The sequence below is a fragment of the Carassius auratus genome, chromosome 29 (assembly GCF_003368295.1).
Source record: "Carassius auratus strain Wakin chromosome 29, ASM336829v1, whole genome shotgun sequence".
NCBI lineage: Eukaryota > Metazoa > Chordata > Actinopteri > Cypriniformes > Cyprinidae > Carassius > Carassius auratus.
Genome location: NC_039271.1, coordinates 8,536,784 through 8,550,800, shown reverse-complemented (window position 1 = coordinate 8,550,800; position 14,017 = coordinate 8,536,784). Strand labels below are relative to the sequence as shown.

At 37.1% G+C, this 14,017-nt stretch overlaps 1 protein-coding gene and 1 pseudogene across 1 annotated transcript in view; both read left to right on the top strand.

Annotated features, from left to right (window-relative positions):
* The window catches only part of LOC113047993 (neuronal cell adhesion molecule-like), a 36,162-nt gene extending 33,238 nt beyond the window's left edge, over nucleotides 1-2,924 (top strand). The window contains exon 32 of the mRNA XM_026209474.1: nucleotides 82-2,924. Coding sequence (XP_026065259.1) covers nucleotides 82-316 — 235 coding nt within the window. The 3' untranslated portion in view covers nucleotides 317-2,924. The remainder of the gene's footprint in view (nucleotides 1-81) is intronic.
* On the top strand, nucleotides 1,844-13,224 carry LOC113048668 (contactin-1a-like; annotated as a pseudogene).
* The last annotated feature ends 793 nt before the right edge of the window (nucleotides 13,225-14,017 follow it).

The window sequence follows — 14,017 nt, the reverse complement described above, 5'->3', positions numbered from 1 at the left end:
TCTCCACTATCTAGTTAAGATGGTTTAAATTGTGCTATTGTAATATCCTTCCCCTCCCCTTGTCTCTACTCTTTACATCAGTGACACGGAGGATCACAAGCCCTTGAAAGGCAGCCGGACCCCATCCAATGGGACGGTGAAGAAGGACGACAGTGACGACAGCCTGGTGGATTATGGCGAGGGAGGAGACGGCCAGTTCAACGAGGACGGCTCGTTCATCGGCCAGTACAGCGGGAAGAAGGAGAAAGACACGGCGGAAGGCAACGAGAGTTCGGAGGCTCCTTCTCCAGTCAATGCCATGAACTCCTTTGTGTAACTACCTGGAAACGCCTCGTGACCTTTGACCCATCCAACACCCCACCTCCTTGTCGCACCATTATATGGAGAACAGTCTCTATTGCACTGTGACCCCCTGACATCACACAGCAAAAGAAATCAAACAAACACCCCAAATGAAAGACTGAGAAATTATACAATTGCGAGAAGAGGGACAGTCCAAGCTTCAACGCGATTGGTCGGAATGAAAGTCACATGAGTGTATTATCTTACAGTGAGCATATAGGAATATATAAATTGACTTGTATTTTATTAACATGGCCCCTTTTACCATCAGATGGCATTGTATCACACCATCTTGTCTCTTGGACTGGCATGGAATCAGTTATTGACGTCACACCCATGGCGAATCAGCATTAAGGTGCGGTCACATTTACTGTTGTTCGGAAAATTTTCACAGGCAAAATCCAGTCGTTTCAGTAGGAATAAGTGCGATTGGGAATTTTGCATTAGGGCGAAAGATTCCCCCACACAGATTTCGCAACAGGTTCAGGTTTTCGCAGATTCATTGCGTCGACCACTATTAAAAAAGTGACTTCTGTGTGAACAGTGATTCATGCATTGCTACACTATTGTGAATATGCAATGGACCTTTACTGCGCACGAATAATAATAATCGCTAATGTGACTGCACCTTTAGCCAGCGTTGTGGAGACCGTGAAGCTTGTCTGACTATATGATACCCACTTTTGCTTCACACCAAATGCCTGTTGCATTCTGTCGTCAGTGTTCAAATCGGTATTATACACATTTCAGGCACCAATGTCTTTGTGGGCATTGTTGTGAAGTATGTAATACGTGTAAAAGCTGTTCTTAGGCGTCAGAGGTTTTGAATATACACAAACAAGTCACAGATTTTCAAAAACAGGTTGTCAGGAATGGGAGGTAGCATGTTTTGGACACACAAGCACTCTTTACAGTCACACAGATGTGGTTTTATCCTTTTCTCAGTTCTCTTGAGTTTATTTTTGCACCCTGTGTTTGTTTCATTTACGACAAAACCTTTTCAATGTTTTATCCCTGATGAAAAGTCATTGATATATTTAAAGAGTTAAGGTTCACTTCATCCAGGACTGTCATTGTGAAGGAAAGCCCCCCAGACTGCCATGTAGCCACCCGTGACCCCACTTTGGTTGCCAGAATACACGCTGCTCTCAGTGAGGTAGTTCAGTATGGGATGCAATGAAAGCCACTCAGCACAGTTCCTTAGTGCCTTGGTAGAAAACATTATTCTATACTCAAAAAACGGTTCCCTCTCATAGCTTTGAGGATAGCCCTCTTTTATATCAGTACTGCAAGTGATACCCAAATCCAGGGCTGAGCGAAGACCGCAAGACTCAAGGAAATGATGTCACCTACACAGCCGTCACAAAAGTCACCTCAAATCGGGGTGAGGGGCTTCTCATTCCCCTTATTGACAGCTAAAAAAATACTGCCTTTTCTCTGAAAAGAGTGAACTGCTGTTGATTGGTCTGATTTGACACATTTATGGGAACTCATAACGGCGATGGGAACAACCAACTGTGGTATTTGCCGTAGATCTCAACATTTGCGATACCAGTAGGCAGACATATACACATTCTCACATGTAACCATTTTTTAAATCATGTAACTGCATGTAATGAAGTATTATGAGCTGTCGGGTGTAGTGAAATCAGGGCTTCACCAAATCGGAAGTGGTGCTGTCTTCAAATATGGCTGGAGTGTGTGAGGCTTATGCAGGCATGCATGAAAATATCTGTGTGTATGGAATGAATGTTTGTGATGGCTATGAATGTGTGTCTGTCCACTGTATATATAGGGCAGGCAAGCCTTTTGTTTTTAGTTTTTTTGGCAAGGCCCTAGATTTTCATGATTTAGCTTGTCATAACTTGCATCAAGTTTTTTAGTTGGGAATTGTCTGCTTTTTAATGTATAGATCTGACAATTGCTTTGTAAATTTCCAGCCAAAATTATTTTAGACACTTAAAGGGATGCCGGGGTGGCCCATGAATGGAAAAGCTGCTGAGATATCCAATCACAACTGAGCCCTTGAGAATGACAGTACATCCCAAGGCCCTCTAGGGGAACTGTCCCAACAATTTGGGTGCTGAAAGTCACTTTGGATTAAAAGAAAAAAGCCTGCTTAAAAAGTGACGACAACCCATTTCCTGAACCCCATGAGTCTGAAAAACAAATCAACAGATGATTATGCGTAAGGTAGCACTCCAGAAAACCACACAGTGTTCCACCTGAATTCACACACACATCAGCTCTTACTCTTTTAATGGCACCGTTGTTTTCTTTTCTATTTGACCAGGAGGTTTATGACTTTTTTTTCTGTAGGAAAAATAAGAAAATGGATGCATCCCCAAAGAAGGAAGCTGGATTGCACTGGTGTGGGCGCAGAACATATTGATGAGTTTTTGTCAGAGGGGGCAAAGATGAATGAAACATAGTGTGAAATAATATTCGGGTTAATGTGAAAGCTACATGAAAATAGAGCATGAAAGGCTGTGAAATGGTTTACTCTATAATATAATCTCAAGAAAAAAAATATTTTGTATATAAAAGAATTAAAATAAATGTTGGTTTCCGGATTTCACTACCATCTGTCTGTTTTGACTTTATTCCTTATATAAGAATTAATTTAATCAATGAACATTAATTCTCTTAAATTAAAGAAAGCATTCTTTTTTTCTTTTTTTTTGCATATTCAAGTGACTTTTAAAGTCAAAGCTAACTTCATATATATTGATCTATATATTTATTTAATTTGTATCATTTAAATAATACTAAACCTTTTCGTTGTTGGTTTATTGTTCATTGATTTATTATTGCTGTTAATAATGTGCAGCAAAATGTGGATAGTGTAACTAATTAATGTTCATATTTTGATTTAAAAATGGAAATTCTTGACAGTTTCCTCTATTTTAGGGCAAGTTAATTTCTCTTTATTTGTTTACTTATTTATTATTAGAGGAAATATCATATTTCTATGGCCCTGGGATATAGCAGATAATCCTGCAATATATAATTAGGTTTATTAGTTTTAATTTGTGGATTCTCTTTCCCTAGAGAACAATTTAAGCAAACAGTAGCTCATCTTACCTTACTCTCCCGTAAATGTTATAATGCATGTACTGTACAGTTGTATGCATTATAACATGTTCGGCTGCCCTGAAGAGTAAAACGGCCTTAAGCCTTTACCCACAGTCATTTGGCCCCTTTATCCGATTGGACTGATTCACTTGGACTGGAATCTGGAGAGTCTCAAATGAAAAATAAGAATTTATTCTACTGGATTTGAACAGATGTGTGTCGATAAGCCTCCTCTTACCTTAAATCACATATAGATTTTGAATTCATAATTCATAAATGCCTTAAAAATGGACTGGTTTGAGATCCACTGCAGAAGCATCTGAACTCAGACAGCATCCCTCTGTTTTACGGCGTCCTGGCATGCGCAGCTTCCGCTCTCATTCAATAGCAGGCAGGTGCCGCGCGGGCCGTAAGTCTGTCTCCGCGCTGCTGCGGGACGACGCGGTGGTTCTGATCCAGGTCTGTGGGTTTGACCAAGGGTTAAACGCATTCTGCCGGTAAGTTTGCTGCTGATATGGTAATATGTAAAGCTTCGCGGGTTTCTGGTGAGAATATGATCTGTCTATGACCTTCAGGAGTTTATTCTGCATGCTAAAGTCCGGATGAAGGTGTTCCGCGCAGTTTGGGAACCGGGTGGATGAGTGCTGACATTGCTGATGTCATTCCTTTACATATATCTAAAATAATTATAATAATAAATACATAAAATAAATAAACAAAAAATATATTACAGGTATTATAAAAATAAAATACAATTAATAAGTGGGAATTCATACAAACTACAAAGGCTATATAAGGATTTTTTAACATATCAATAAATTTGCTAATTGTTATGCTGAAACAAGCTGAGATGCGAGTTAATTATATGATATTTACTTGCCTAAAGTTGAAACGGGACAGAAGTTAGTCCTCGGTTTCGTGGCAACAGAGGATAGAGATTGTAATGCCAGTGTTTTGTCGGAGGGCTGCGCTAACGAGTTATCATCAATGACGCAGTTATTAGACTTCTTAGTACTTGAAAATACACTTAATATGTCATGATCACTCCAAGCTGTAATTATAATAGCCTATTTTAAACAAATGAGGAAAAAGGACAGTGAAATTCAGCTATGATTTTTATTGCTCTGTTAAAAAAAAAATGTAAATCCATGGGTTTCAGTGTGTAAGATCATTTAGATCAGATGGTAGATTTTTACTGCCGCTCCCTTAGTATGAGTTTACAATAGGCATGCAGTGACCTAAATATGAATGTGCAGGGAAAGAGATAAAGCAGATCAGAGGATGCAATGAGATTATAAGAGATTGGTGAAAATACCATGCATTCAAGTACCACATGCATTATGTGCTGCAAATACATTTGTTTAGATAGATGGATGGCCAAACATGTTCTTGAGATGTATGATGAATGGATTAGGTTGCAGATGTTCACCATCTCTCCTTGCTCACCCTGTATGAAAGTGCAGTGGCTGCAAAGATGAGATGCTGAATGTGTTAGCAAAGATTGTATTTATAATCTTTAAAATATGCAATTGTGTGAGTATGCATGCATGTGTTTATGATAAGATTTACTGTTCCTTTATGCGTTACATTTGCAGTAATGGTGGAACTTGTGGGTGTAAACATGATCATGAAGGTGTAGAATGCTGATTCACTTTTAACATTGGTAGGATGTGATAAATTGTTACTGTTTTCAATTCGGACACAATCTGCTACAGTCTGCACATCAGAGTGAGACAATGCAGCTTTCAGTAGCTATAACACTGCAGCTAAAAAACAAACAAACAAACAAAAAAAAAACATTTCAACCACCCCCCCACACACACACTCTTTCTATTTTTCTCTTTCTCAGGTTTGGTTTTTAACTGTTAGATCAAGATGGTGCCCCAGCCATGCTTCTGTGTGTTCTCTCTTACTTCTTCTTATTGGCTGGTGAGGAACTGAATGTGTGTGTGTGTGTGTGTGTGTATGTGTGTGTGTGTGTGTGTGTGTGTGTGTGTTTTATTTTAAATGTGTGGTCATTTTCATTTGAGGGTGAACTATTTATTTAGATTATGTGTGTATGTTTGTGTGAATTATTTTAGTTAATACCAAATTAATGTTCATTGTGAAAATTGCTGTCCAAGTAAACAGAGTCAAATAAAAGTTGCTCTTTAATTTTTCAGCTGCAATTAAACCCAGGATCTTTGAACCCAGAATTTTTGACAGTAAGTATTTAACTTTCACCTACAAGTATAGAATTTATGTTTTTTCACCTCAGTATGTATTACCACATTTGAATTATTGGGTTGTTAGTTGGGTAGTTTTCTGTAAATTGAATATAATGCTGGCTCATTTAATGTCCATCGGAGGAGGCCACAGGCTTTGGGCCCATATTTGAGGAGGAGCCCTTGGACACAGTGTATGCGGAGGATTCACCAGAGAACAAAATCTCCATGAACTGCAGGGCGCGGGCCAACCCTCCGGCCATTATCAAGTAATTTGTTCCGCTTCTGATCTTGTGCACTGTTTGTCGTTACCTCGGTCTCTACTGGGAATTGCAGGGAGGTGTTTACCAAATTGTTTGCACTTGCAAGAATCTATGAGAAAACCAGAAGGTCATTAATAAAAGCCTGTATTTCACAGATGGTGGTTAAACAACTGGGAAATTAAACTGATGGAACAACCTGATGAGCACTATAGCCTGGTGGGAGGAAACCTGGTCATCACCAACCCAGACAAGAGCAAGCATGCTGGGAAATATGTATGTGTGGCTAAGAACGTGTACGGCACTGTCATCAGCAAAGAGGCCACTGTCAAATTTGGATGTATGTGACAGATACAGTCTTATATTTGTAAAGACTAGATTGTTTCCAGATATCTGTTTTGTCATATTCTGTCTTCAGTTGTTTCTTTTTTCTCTTTCTTTTTCGGACTGTAGACATAAACCAGTTCTCTACAGACGAGAGAGAGCCGGTGCATGTAGAGGAGGGACAGGGAGCGGTACTGCTGTGTTCTCCTCCCTCTCACTATCCAAGTAAGACATGATCACCTCACAAACCAGACATGATCACATCTCCAAGGAAAACACAGTTTAACAAAGTGATACTAATACTTAAGTGTTTTGTTTTCAAATCTCTGATTAGCAGTGCCATAGTATATTCATACAACCTTTTTTGTGGGACCATGATAAAAAGCAGAAAGAAAAAAAAAACTTTTGTGATTTTATATGATATGCTGGTCTCAGCACTGAAAAAAAAAGTAAAATAAAGATTTACTCAAGATTAAGGTTTTGGAGACAATTGTACATTTAATAGTAAAGTAAAATGTACATTAAAATGTAATAATCTAAATTAATTTAAATAATTTTAAATAATACAACTTTGTGACATAATATTCAACAAAGTGAGTAAATCTAAATAACATTTTTCAGATTCTAGAGTAACCTTTTCATAAAAATCGGATTCAGTGCCATTTAAAATAACCTATAATAATAATGATATTAGCACAATATTTAATAACAAATAATATTTGAGAGAATTCTTTGAATTTATTTAAAATAAGGTTCCATTTGTTAACATTAATTAACTATATTAGTTAGCATGAAATAACAATGATTATGTATCTGTTAATATAGTTTAATGAACCTGAGCTAACATGTACTAACAATGAAGAGTTTTATTTTATTAACTAATGTAAATAAAGATGAATAAATACTGATACACATATTTTCCATTGTTATACAGTACAATGTTAGTCAATGCATTAACCAGTGTTAAATAATTAAACTTATTGTAAAGTGTTATTAAGTTATTTTAACAAATACAACACTCTCAGAAAAAAAAAAGATACAAAAAGCTGTCACCTTTTAAAAAGGTACTAATATGTACTATTTAGGTATGAATGTGTAGTACTTTAGATACAATTATGTACCTTTAAGGTACATATTAGGGTTAAACAAGGTGCAAAGGTGTTTGTTTTTGAAAGGGTACTGTCCCAGTGACAGCTTTTATACATTTTTTCTCAGAGTGCATGATAACCAACAATCATAGAGGTACATAGTAAAAGAAAGTGCTTTAATCAAAAGGAATGCACACTTCCACTTTCCTTCCAGCAACCGAAATCTGATTTCTGTCAATTGTTGGTTTGTCTCTCAGGTGAGGTGATGTTCCGCTGGATCTACAATGACTTCCCCAACTTCATCATACCAGACCAGAGGCGTTTCGTGTCACAGACCACTGGCAATCTGTACATCGCTAAGGTCGAGGCGTCTGATGTTGGGAATTATTCTTGTTTCGTGTCAAGCCCCACCATCGGCAAGAGTGTTTTCAGCATGCCGATTTCTCTGATTCCACAAATAGAGAGTGAGCACTGTAAAATTACCCATAATAGCAAGATTTTTGCGCATTAATTGCCTTTCTGAGACCACTGTTGTTTTTAAAGGTCAATTAATGACCTACCTTTTCCTCTCTAACCTTTGCTCAGAGGAGGTGAAGCGGTATCCTGCTGATATCCGTGTGAAATTTCCCAAGACTTAGGCTTTGGTGCATCAGAACATAACTCTGGAGTGCTTTGCCCTTGGAAAGTGAGTCAACAAATGCAGATGCTGTCCATGGTACTGATGCCATGGTACTTTGATAAACAAAATACAATGGTACTGAATGAATACACTACTCATTTACCATAATCTTTACAGGCTACCCTGAAGTATTTCAGAGAATATGAGGGTATAATCATGGTACATGTCCATTAAACGTAGAAACACATCTGTACTATTTTGTTAGTGATTCATAGTCATTACTTAATAGTATTAGATTTGTTGTTGTTTTCAACCATACAGTATAAGCTCAATGTTTACCTTTCAGTCCGCTCCCACACATCCGCTGGAGGAAGTTAGACGCTGATCTCCCGCCCAACTATGAGGTCAGCATGAATGGAGCTTTACTGCACCTGATTAACGTTCAGTACGAGGATGAAGGGAGCTACGAGTGCGAGACGCTCAATGTTAAAGGGATGGACTGGTATCGACAGTGGCTTTATGTGGAAGGTAAAACAAACTCTAAAGACAAAAGTTTAAAAGACAGATACTCTGGTTTAGAATTTTGATAAAAATGGCTTATAATAATTAATTCTAAAAACATTCTATTATATTATATCATATCATATCATAATTTGTGATTTTTTTTTTTTAAAGAAATCTCTGACATGCTCTCCTAGGCTGTATTCATTTGATATAAAATAAACTTAAAAACACTAATACTGTGAAATATTATTACCATTTAAAATTTGTATTAATATATTTTAAATCAAAATTTATTCTTGATGGTAAAATTGCATTTTTAGCAGCCGTTACTCAATTGTTTTTAGTCTCCCATGATCTATCAGAAATGATTCCAACATGCCGATTTGGAGCTCAAAAACATTTCTTCTTAGTATTATTAATGTTGAAAACGGATAATTTGCTTTACATTTTTGTGGAAACCGTGATCCATTTTTTAAAGATTCTTTGATGCCTTGAAAGTTTCAAAAGAACAGTATTTATTTGATCTTTTGTAACATTTTAAATATCTTCCATGTCACTTTTGATTAATTTAATGCATCCTTTCTGAATAAAACGATAATTTTATAAAACAAATGCTGCATCCAAAATCAAATACTTCCCTACTATATAGTATGCAAGAAAATGTAACACTAAAAGAGTAGGAAGCCTAATTCATAGTATTCAAGAAAAAAACAGTAGGCAAAAAGTACCCAGGTGAAATACCTGAAATTCTACATTGCGCGTAAGATGGATACTTAACTATCCCATGAGACCAAAGGAGAGGATTGTTTTTAATGCCAGTGACACAAGTGACACTGATAGGTCATGTGACATTAACAACATGGCAGATGTAGTACATCCAAATGTCATTCCTACAACCCATGGTCATCCTATATAGAACATACTTGTTTAACAGTCAGTTCAAATGCACATGTAGTTGCGACTCAAGACAGGACAGGACTTGAAATGCAGCGATTGTGGTGTATTTGTCATGTGATTGTCTCCTCAGGTGCTCCAGAGTGGGCGGAGCATATCAATGACACGGAGAAAGATGTTGGTAGCGAGCTCACTCTCAGGTGTGTGGCCGTGGGGAAGCCTTTACCATGGATACGCTGGCTGAAGGATGGCTATTCGGTTAAAACACTGTTTTATTTGTTGAGGAAGAGAACCCAAATGAGAACCTCCGATTATTTTATTTCAAGTACTCATATGTGTTCTGTTGCATTTTTCCTCTTTAGTATGGCAAAGGGGAGCTGAAGTTCTCCAGTCTTACGTTTGAGGATTCGGGCATGTATCAGTGTATTGCTGAGAATGATTGGGGGACCATCTATGCCAGCGCGGAGCTTCGGGTTGTCTGTGAGCTTTTAAATACTTCTTTACGCTTGTAAAGTATAGCTTACGTACAAAAAAAAATAGCTGATCTTTTCTAGGAGTGTCTTCAAAAAGATACATCATTATTTTTGAAGGTTGAGTGTCTACAATGGTCTCTTCACAGCCTGTGCACCAACATTCATTTATAATCCGGTGAAGAAGGATCTGCTCGGGGCTGAAAATGGACTTGTGGTTATAGAGTGCCAACCCCGCGCTGCTCCTAAACCCAGGTTCATCTGGAAACGAGGCTCAGACCTGCTGACCAACTCTTCAAGGTTAGTCAGTCCAACTTAAATGCATGCATTTACTTGCAGGTAAATCATTATGTTGTGTCAGATATAGAGGCTTAGTTACAGTTATCTTATTTTTCAGGATGTTAATTTGGGATGATGGAAGTCTGGAGATTCTGAACGTGTCAAAAAGTGACGAGGGCTCGTACACATGGTATGCCGAGAATGACCGTGGCAAATCCAACAGCACAAGAATCCTAACTATCACTAGTCAGACAATTTAATTTAATTTAATTTAATTTAATTTAATTTAATTTAATTTAATTTAATTTAATTTAATTTAATTTAATTTAATTTAATTTAATTTAATTTAATTTAAAGCCAATACCAACTTTATTTTATTTAATTTAAAATTATTTATGCCAGTTCAGACGATACCACCTTTGTATTACTTTATTTTATTCATACCAGTTTAGACAATATAATTTTTTTTTATTAATGTATAATAATTATTAGAAATATGTCCACTGAAGTGTAGTTATTTATTTTTATTTTATCTTAATTGATTAATTAATTAAAAATAAAAAGAATTAACATTATCTTGTAAATAAAATTATTTAGGTGATGAATAGTTCATATGGGTAGTTTCATAAATTTCCATTTACTTTTTTTAATCGACATAAGAGGTTAGAATTTATATGAATTTAAGTGTGTATGTGTGTTTATCATAGGTTTTGTGACTGGTCTTTTTAATATTTAATCAATAGTAAATATGAGGTGTATGTGTCCGTTTCATTTTCTCAGAGGCCACCAAAATCACAGAGGCTCCATCAGACACTGAGGCAGTCGTAGGCGACACTACAATTCTCCAGTGCTCTGCATCATATGACCCCAGCCTGGACATCACCTTCATCTGGACTGTTGATTCCTACGTCATCAACTTCTACACAGACTTTGAACACTACGAGCTGCTCACGGTGAGTAGAGACAGGAATCTCAGGCATTCTGTTCTCAGAAAGACCAGTCATTTCACTGTTTGTGAGTGTGTTTTTGCAGGGTCACGAGAACAGCGGAGACCTGCTGATCAAGAACATTCAGGTGAGGCACGGAGGACACTATTCCTGCACAGCTCAGACCATAGTGGACGATGCCACCGCAGAAGCTGATGTTTTTGTCAAAGGTTGGTGATTTGAACTCCTAGTGTGTCCAAGCTTATTAAAATAATGCCTCTGATATGTGCATATGCTCAAAAACGCAGTGATGTTTAGTTTGTTCAACGACTAACCATCTGCATAAATCAAATAGACTTGATGCAAATATAACCATCATGACATTGCCGACTGTTTTCTCTTTAGGTCTGCCTGGTCCTCCAGGTGGTGTCCGTGTGGAAGAGATTGGAGAAACCTCAGTAAAACTACGGTGGAGTCTGGGAGCAGACCACGGTAGTTCTCTTATCCAACATGTTGTACAAACACGAGACTTTTACGCCCTGGATCCTGAGGACTGGAAAACCGCGTCCACCTGTGAGTAGACACATATTTTAAGCACTTCCAACATATCTTCTAATATGTCTGAAAAAGAACACAGAATTAATGTTTTTTGTTCAATTTTTCATTGTATTTTAGATTATAATTCATTGAACTTGATCTTTGTCATATTTAGGAATAAGATCATTTGAAGAACTTCATATATTGTTAAATCTTCGTGTTTGGTATTTTGTTCTTGTGATCATGTTCTGCGAAACTTAAAGGGATAGTCCACCCAAAAATGAAAATTTTGACCATTTATTCACCATCAAGTTGTCCCAAATCTGTAAGAGTTTTTTCCTTCTGCTGAACACAAGAATGATATTTTGAAGAATGTTGATAACCAAGCAGCTGCCGGTAGCCGTTGACTTCCACAGAATGGGGAATAATAATATGGAAGTCAACGGCTACCGGCAACTGTTTGGTTACCCAGGATTTTAATCTTTGGACGAATTATCTCTTTAAATCTGAATTTTTAATAGAACAAATATTGTCATCCCAGCTCCTGTGTTTTTGGACGGATCTACAGAGTCAGCCACCATAGTTGACCTTTACCCCTGGATGCAATATGAATTCCGTGTGCATGCCTTCAATGAATTTGGAGCTGGGGAAAACAGCCGTCCGTCTATCAAAGTCAAGACATGGGATGCCAGTGAGTTTATTTAGAAAAAGCACTAATTTCAGTGTTTAGTATTTTTCGGACTATAAGTCGCACCTGAGTATAAGTCGCATCAGTCCAAAAATACAACATGATGAGGAAAAAAACATATATAAGTCGCACTGGACTATAAGTCGCATTTATTTAGAACCAAGAACCTAGATAAAACATTACCATCTACAGCCGCAAGAGGGCGCTCTATGTCTTCAGTGTAGACTACAGGAGCACTGAGCAGCATAGAGTGCCCTCTCGCGGCTATAGATGGCAATGTTTTCTATTGGTTAATTTCTCTTGGTTCATTTCTCTCGGTTCATGTCAAATTAATTTTGATAAATAAGTCGCACCTGACTATAAGTCGCAGGACCAGCCAAACTATGAAAAAAGTGTGACTTATAGTCCGTATATTTAATTAATTACATTTAAAATAAATTAATAAAATAGTCAGTTATATATTCATATATATAATATGAATAAAAATCATAATGCTTCTAAAAAACATTTTGTTTATAATTAATGTATATGTGTATATACAACTATTTACAGTACAGTAGCACATACAGTATATTCTCCCTTCGTGTTTCTCATGTCTCAGGGCCTACAATAGCTCCTTCTGACGTACTGGGGCAAGTTGGAATAAGCGGAGAGCTCATCGTGACCTGGACTGTACGTGTTGTTCATATGCTACTGTATTTATGCTATGTTTGTTGAGAAGAGGTCAGTGTCAACTTTCTGATGTCTTTCATTTCCTTAATTTCATCGCAGCCTGTAAAGCCTCAGTTCTTCTTTGGTAAGAAATTTGGCTACGTCGTGGCGTTTAAGCAGCATGAGGATTTTGAATGGAAATGGGCGACTGTGGAGGATCCCGAGACTAGACGTTACGTCTACAAAGAGAGCATGGCCCCAGACACTGAGATACAGGTCAAAGTGAGCACCTACAATAACAAAGGAGAAGGAGCATCAAGTCTTATATCAGTGGTCTACTCACCAAGGCTAGGTGAGATGTAAGGATTTCATTTTTTATCCACCTCATTCATCATTTTCCAACCCTAATCATGTTGATGGTACTGACAAAATGATATCTGAAGTTCTGCATAGTTTAAAGTATATATTCAATGCAAGAATTGAAATAATTTCATGTGGTCATAGATGCAGTTCTACAAATGTAACCGTTATTCATGTTGATCTTTCTTACCATTGTTTTGTATTATGTTCAGGGAAAGCTGCTCTGGGTGCTGAATCTCTCAGCATTGCCTCTGTCTTGCTGCTGGCACTGGGTTGGATGAATTCAGGCCTGTAGGCAAAAACAACTGCAACACTTTGGTGAAATTCACTTTTAAGAAACATTCTTAATATAGTTTGAGTGTATTTCCCTAAAGGGGTGGTTTTCGTGGTGCGGATGAAGTTTTTTGGGGAATACAAATAATTTATTTTAATTTACCCTCTTGGTTTGCCTTACAAACTACCCACAATCAACGAATGAAATGGTATTGTAAAATAAATGTTGTGGAAGGGTAAGGTGAATATTTTTAATGACTTCCCAGTCACTTATTCAGAAATAAGACATATTTAGTTATTTATTTACCACAGAAAATATCATTTTTTTAACGTCAACAGCTGCTGTAGATTATTGCTTACATGTTTCATCTTCAGTGTTTGTTTATACACTTGCTTGTCCACATATTTAATTTCCATTTGACAGTGTTTACAAATCTATTTTTGTGACCGTGTTTGATTTTTTACATGTATTTTATATTCCTAGTATTTTGCTACAAGTTTACATTGATATTTTCATTCGTGT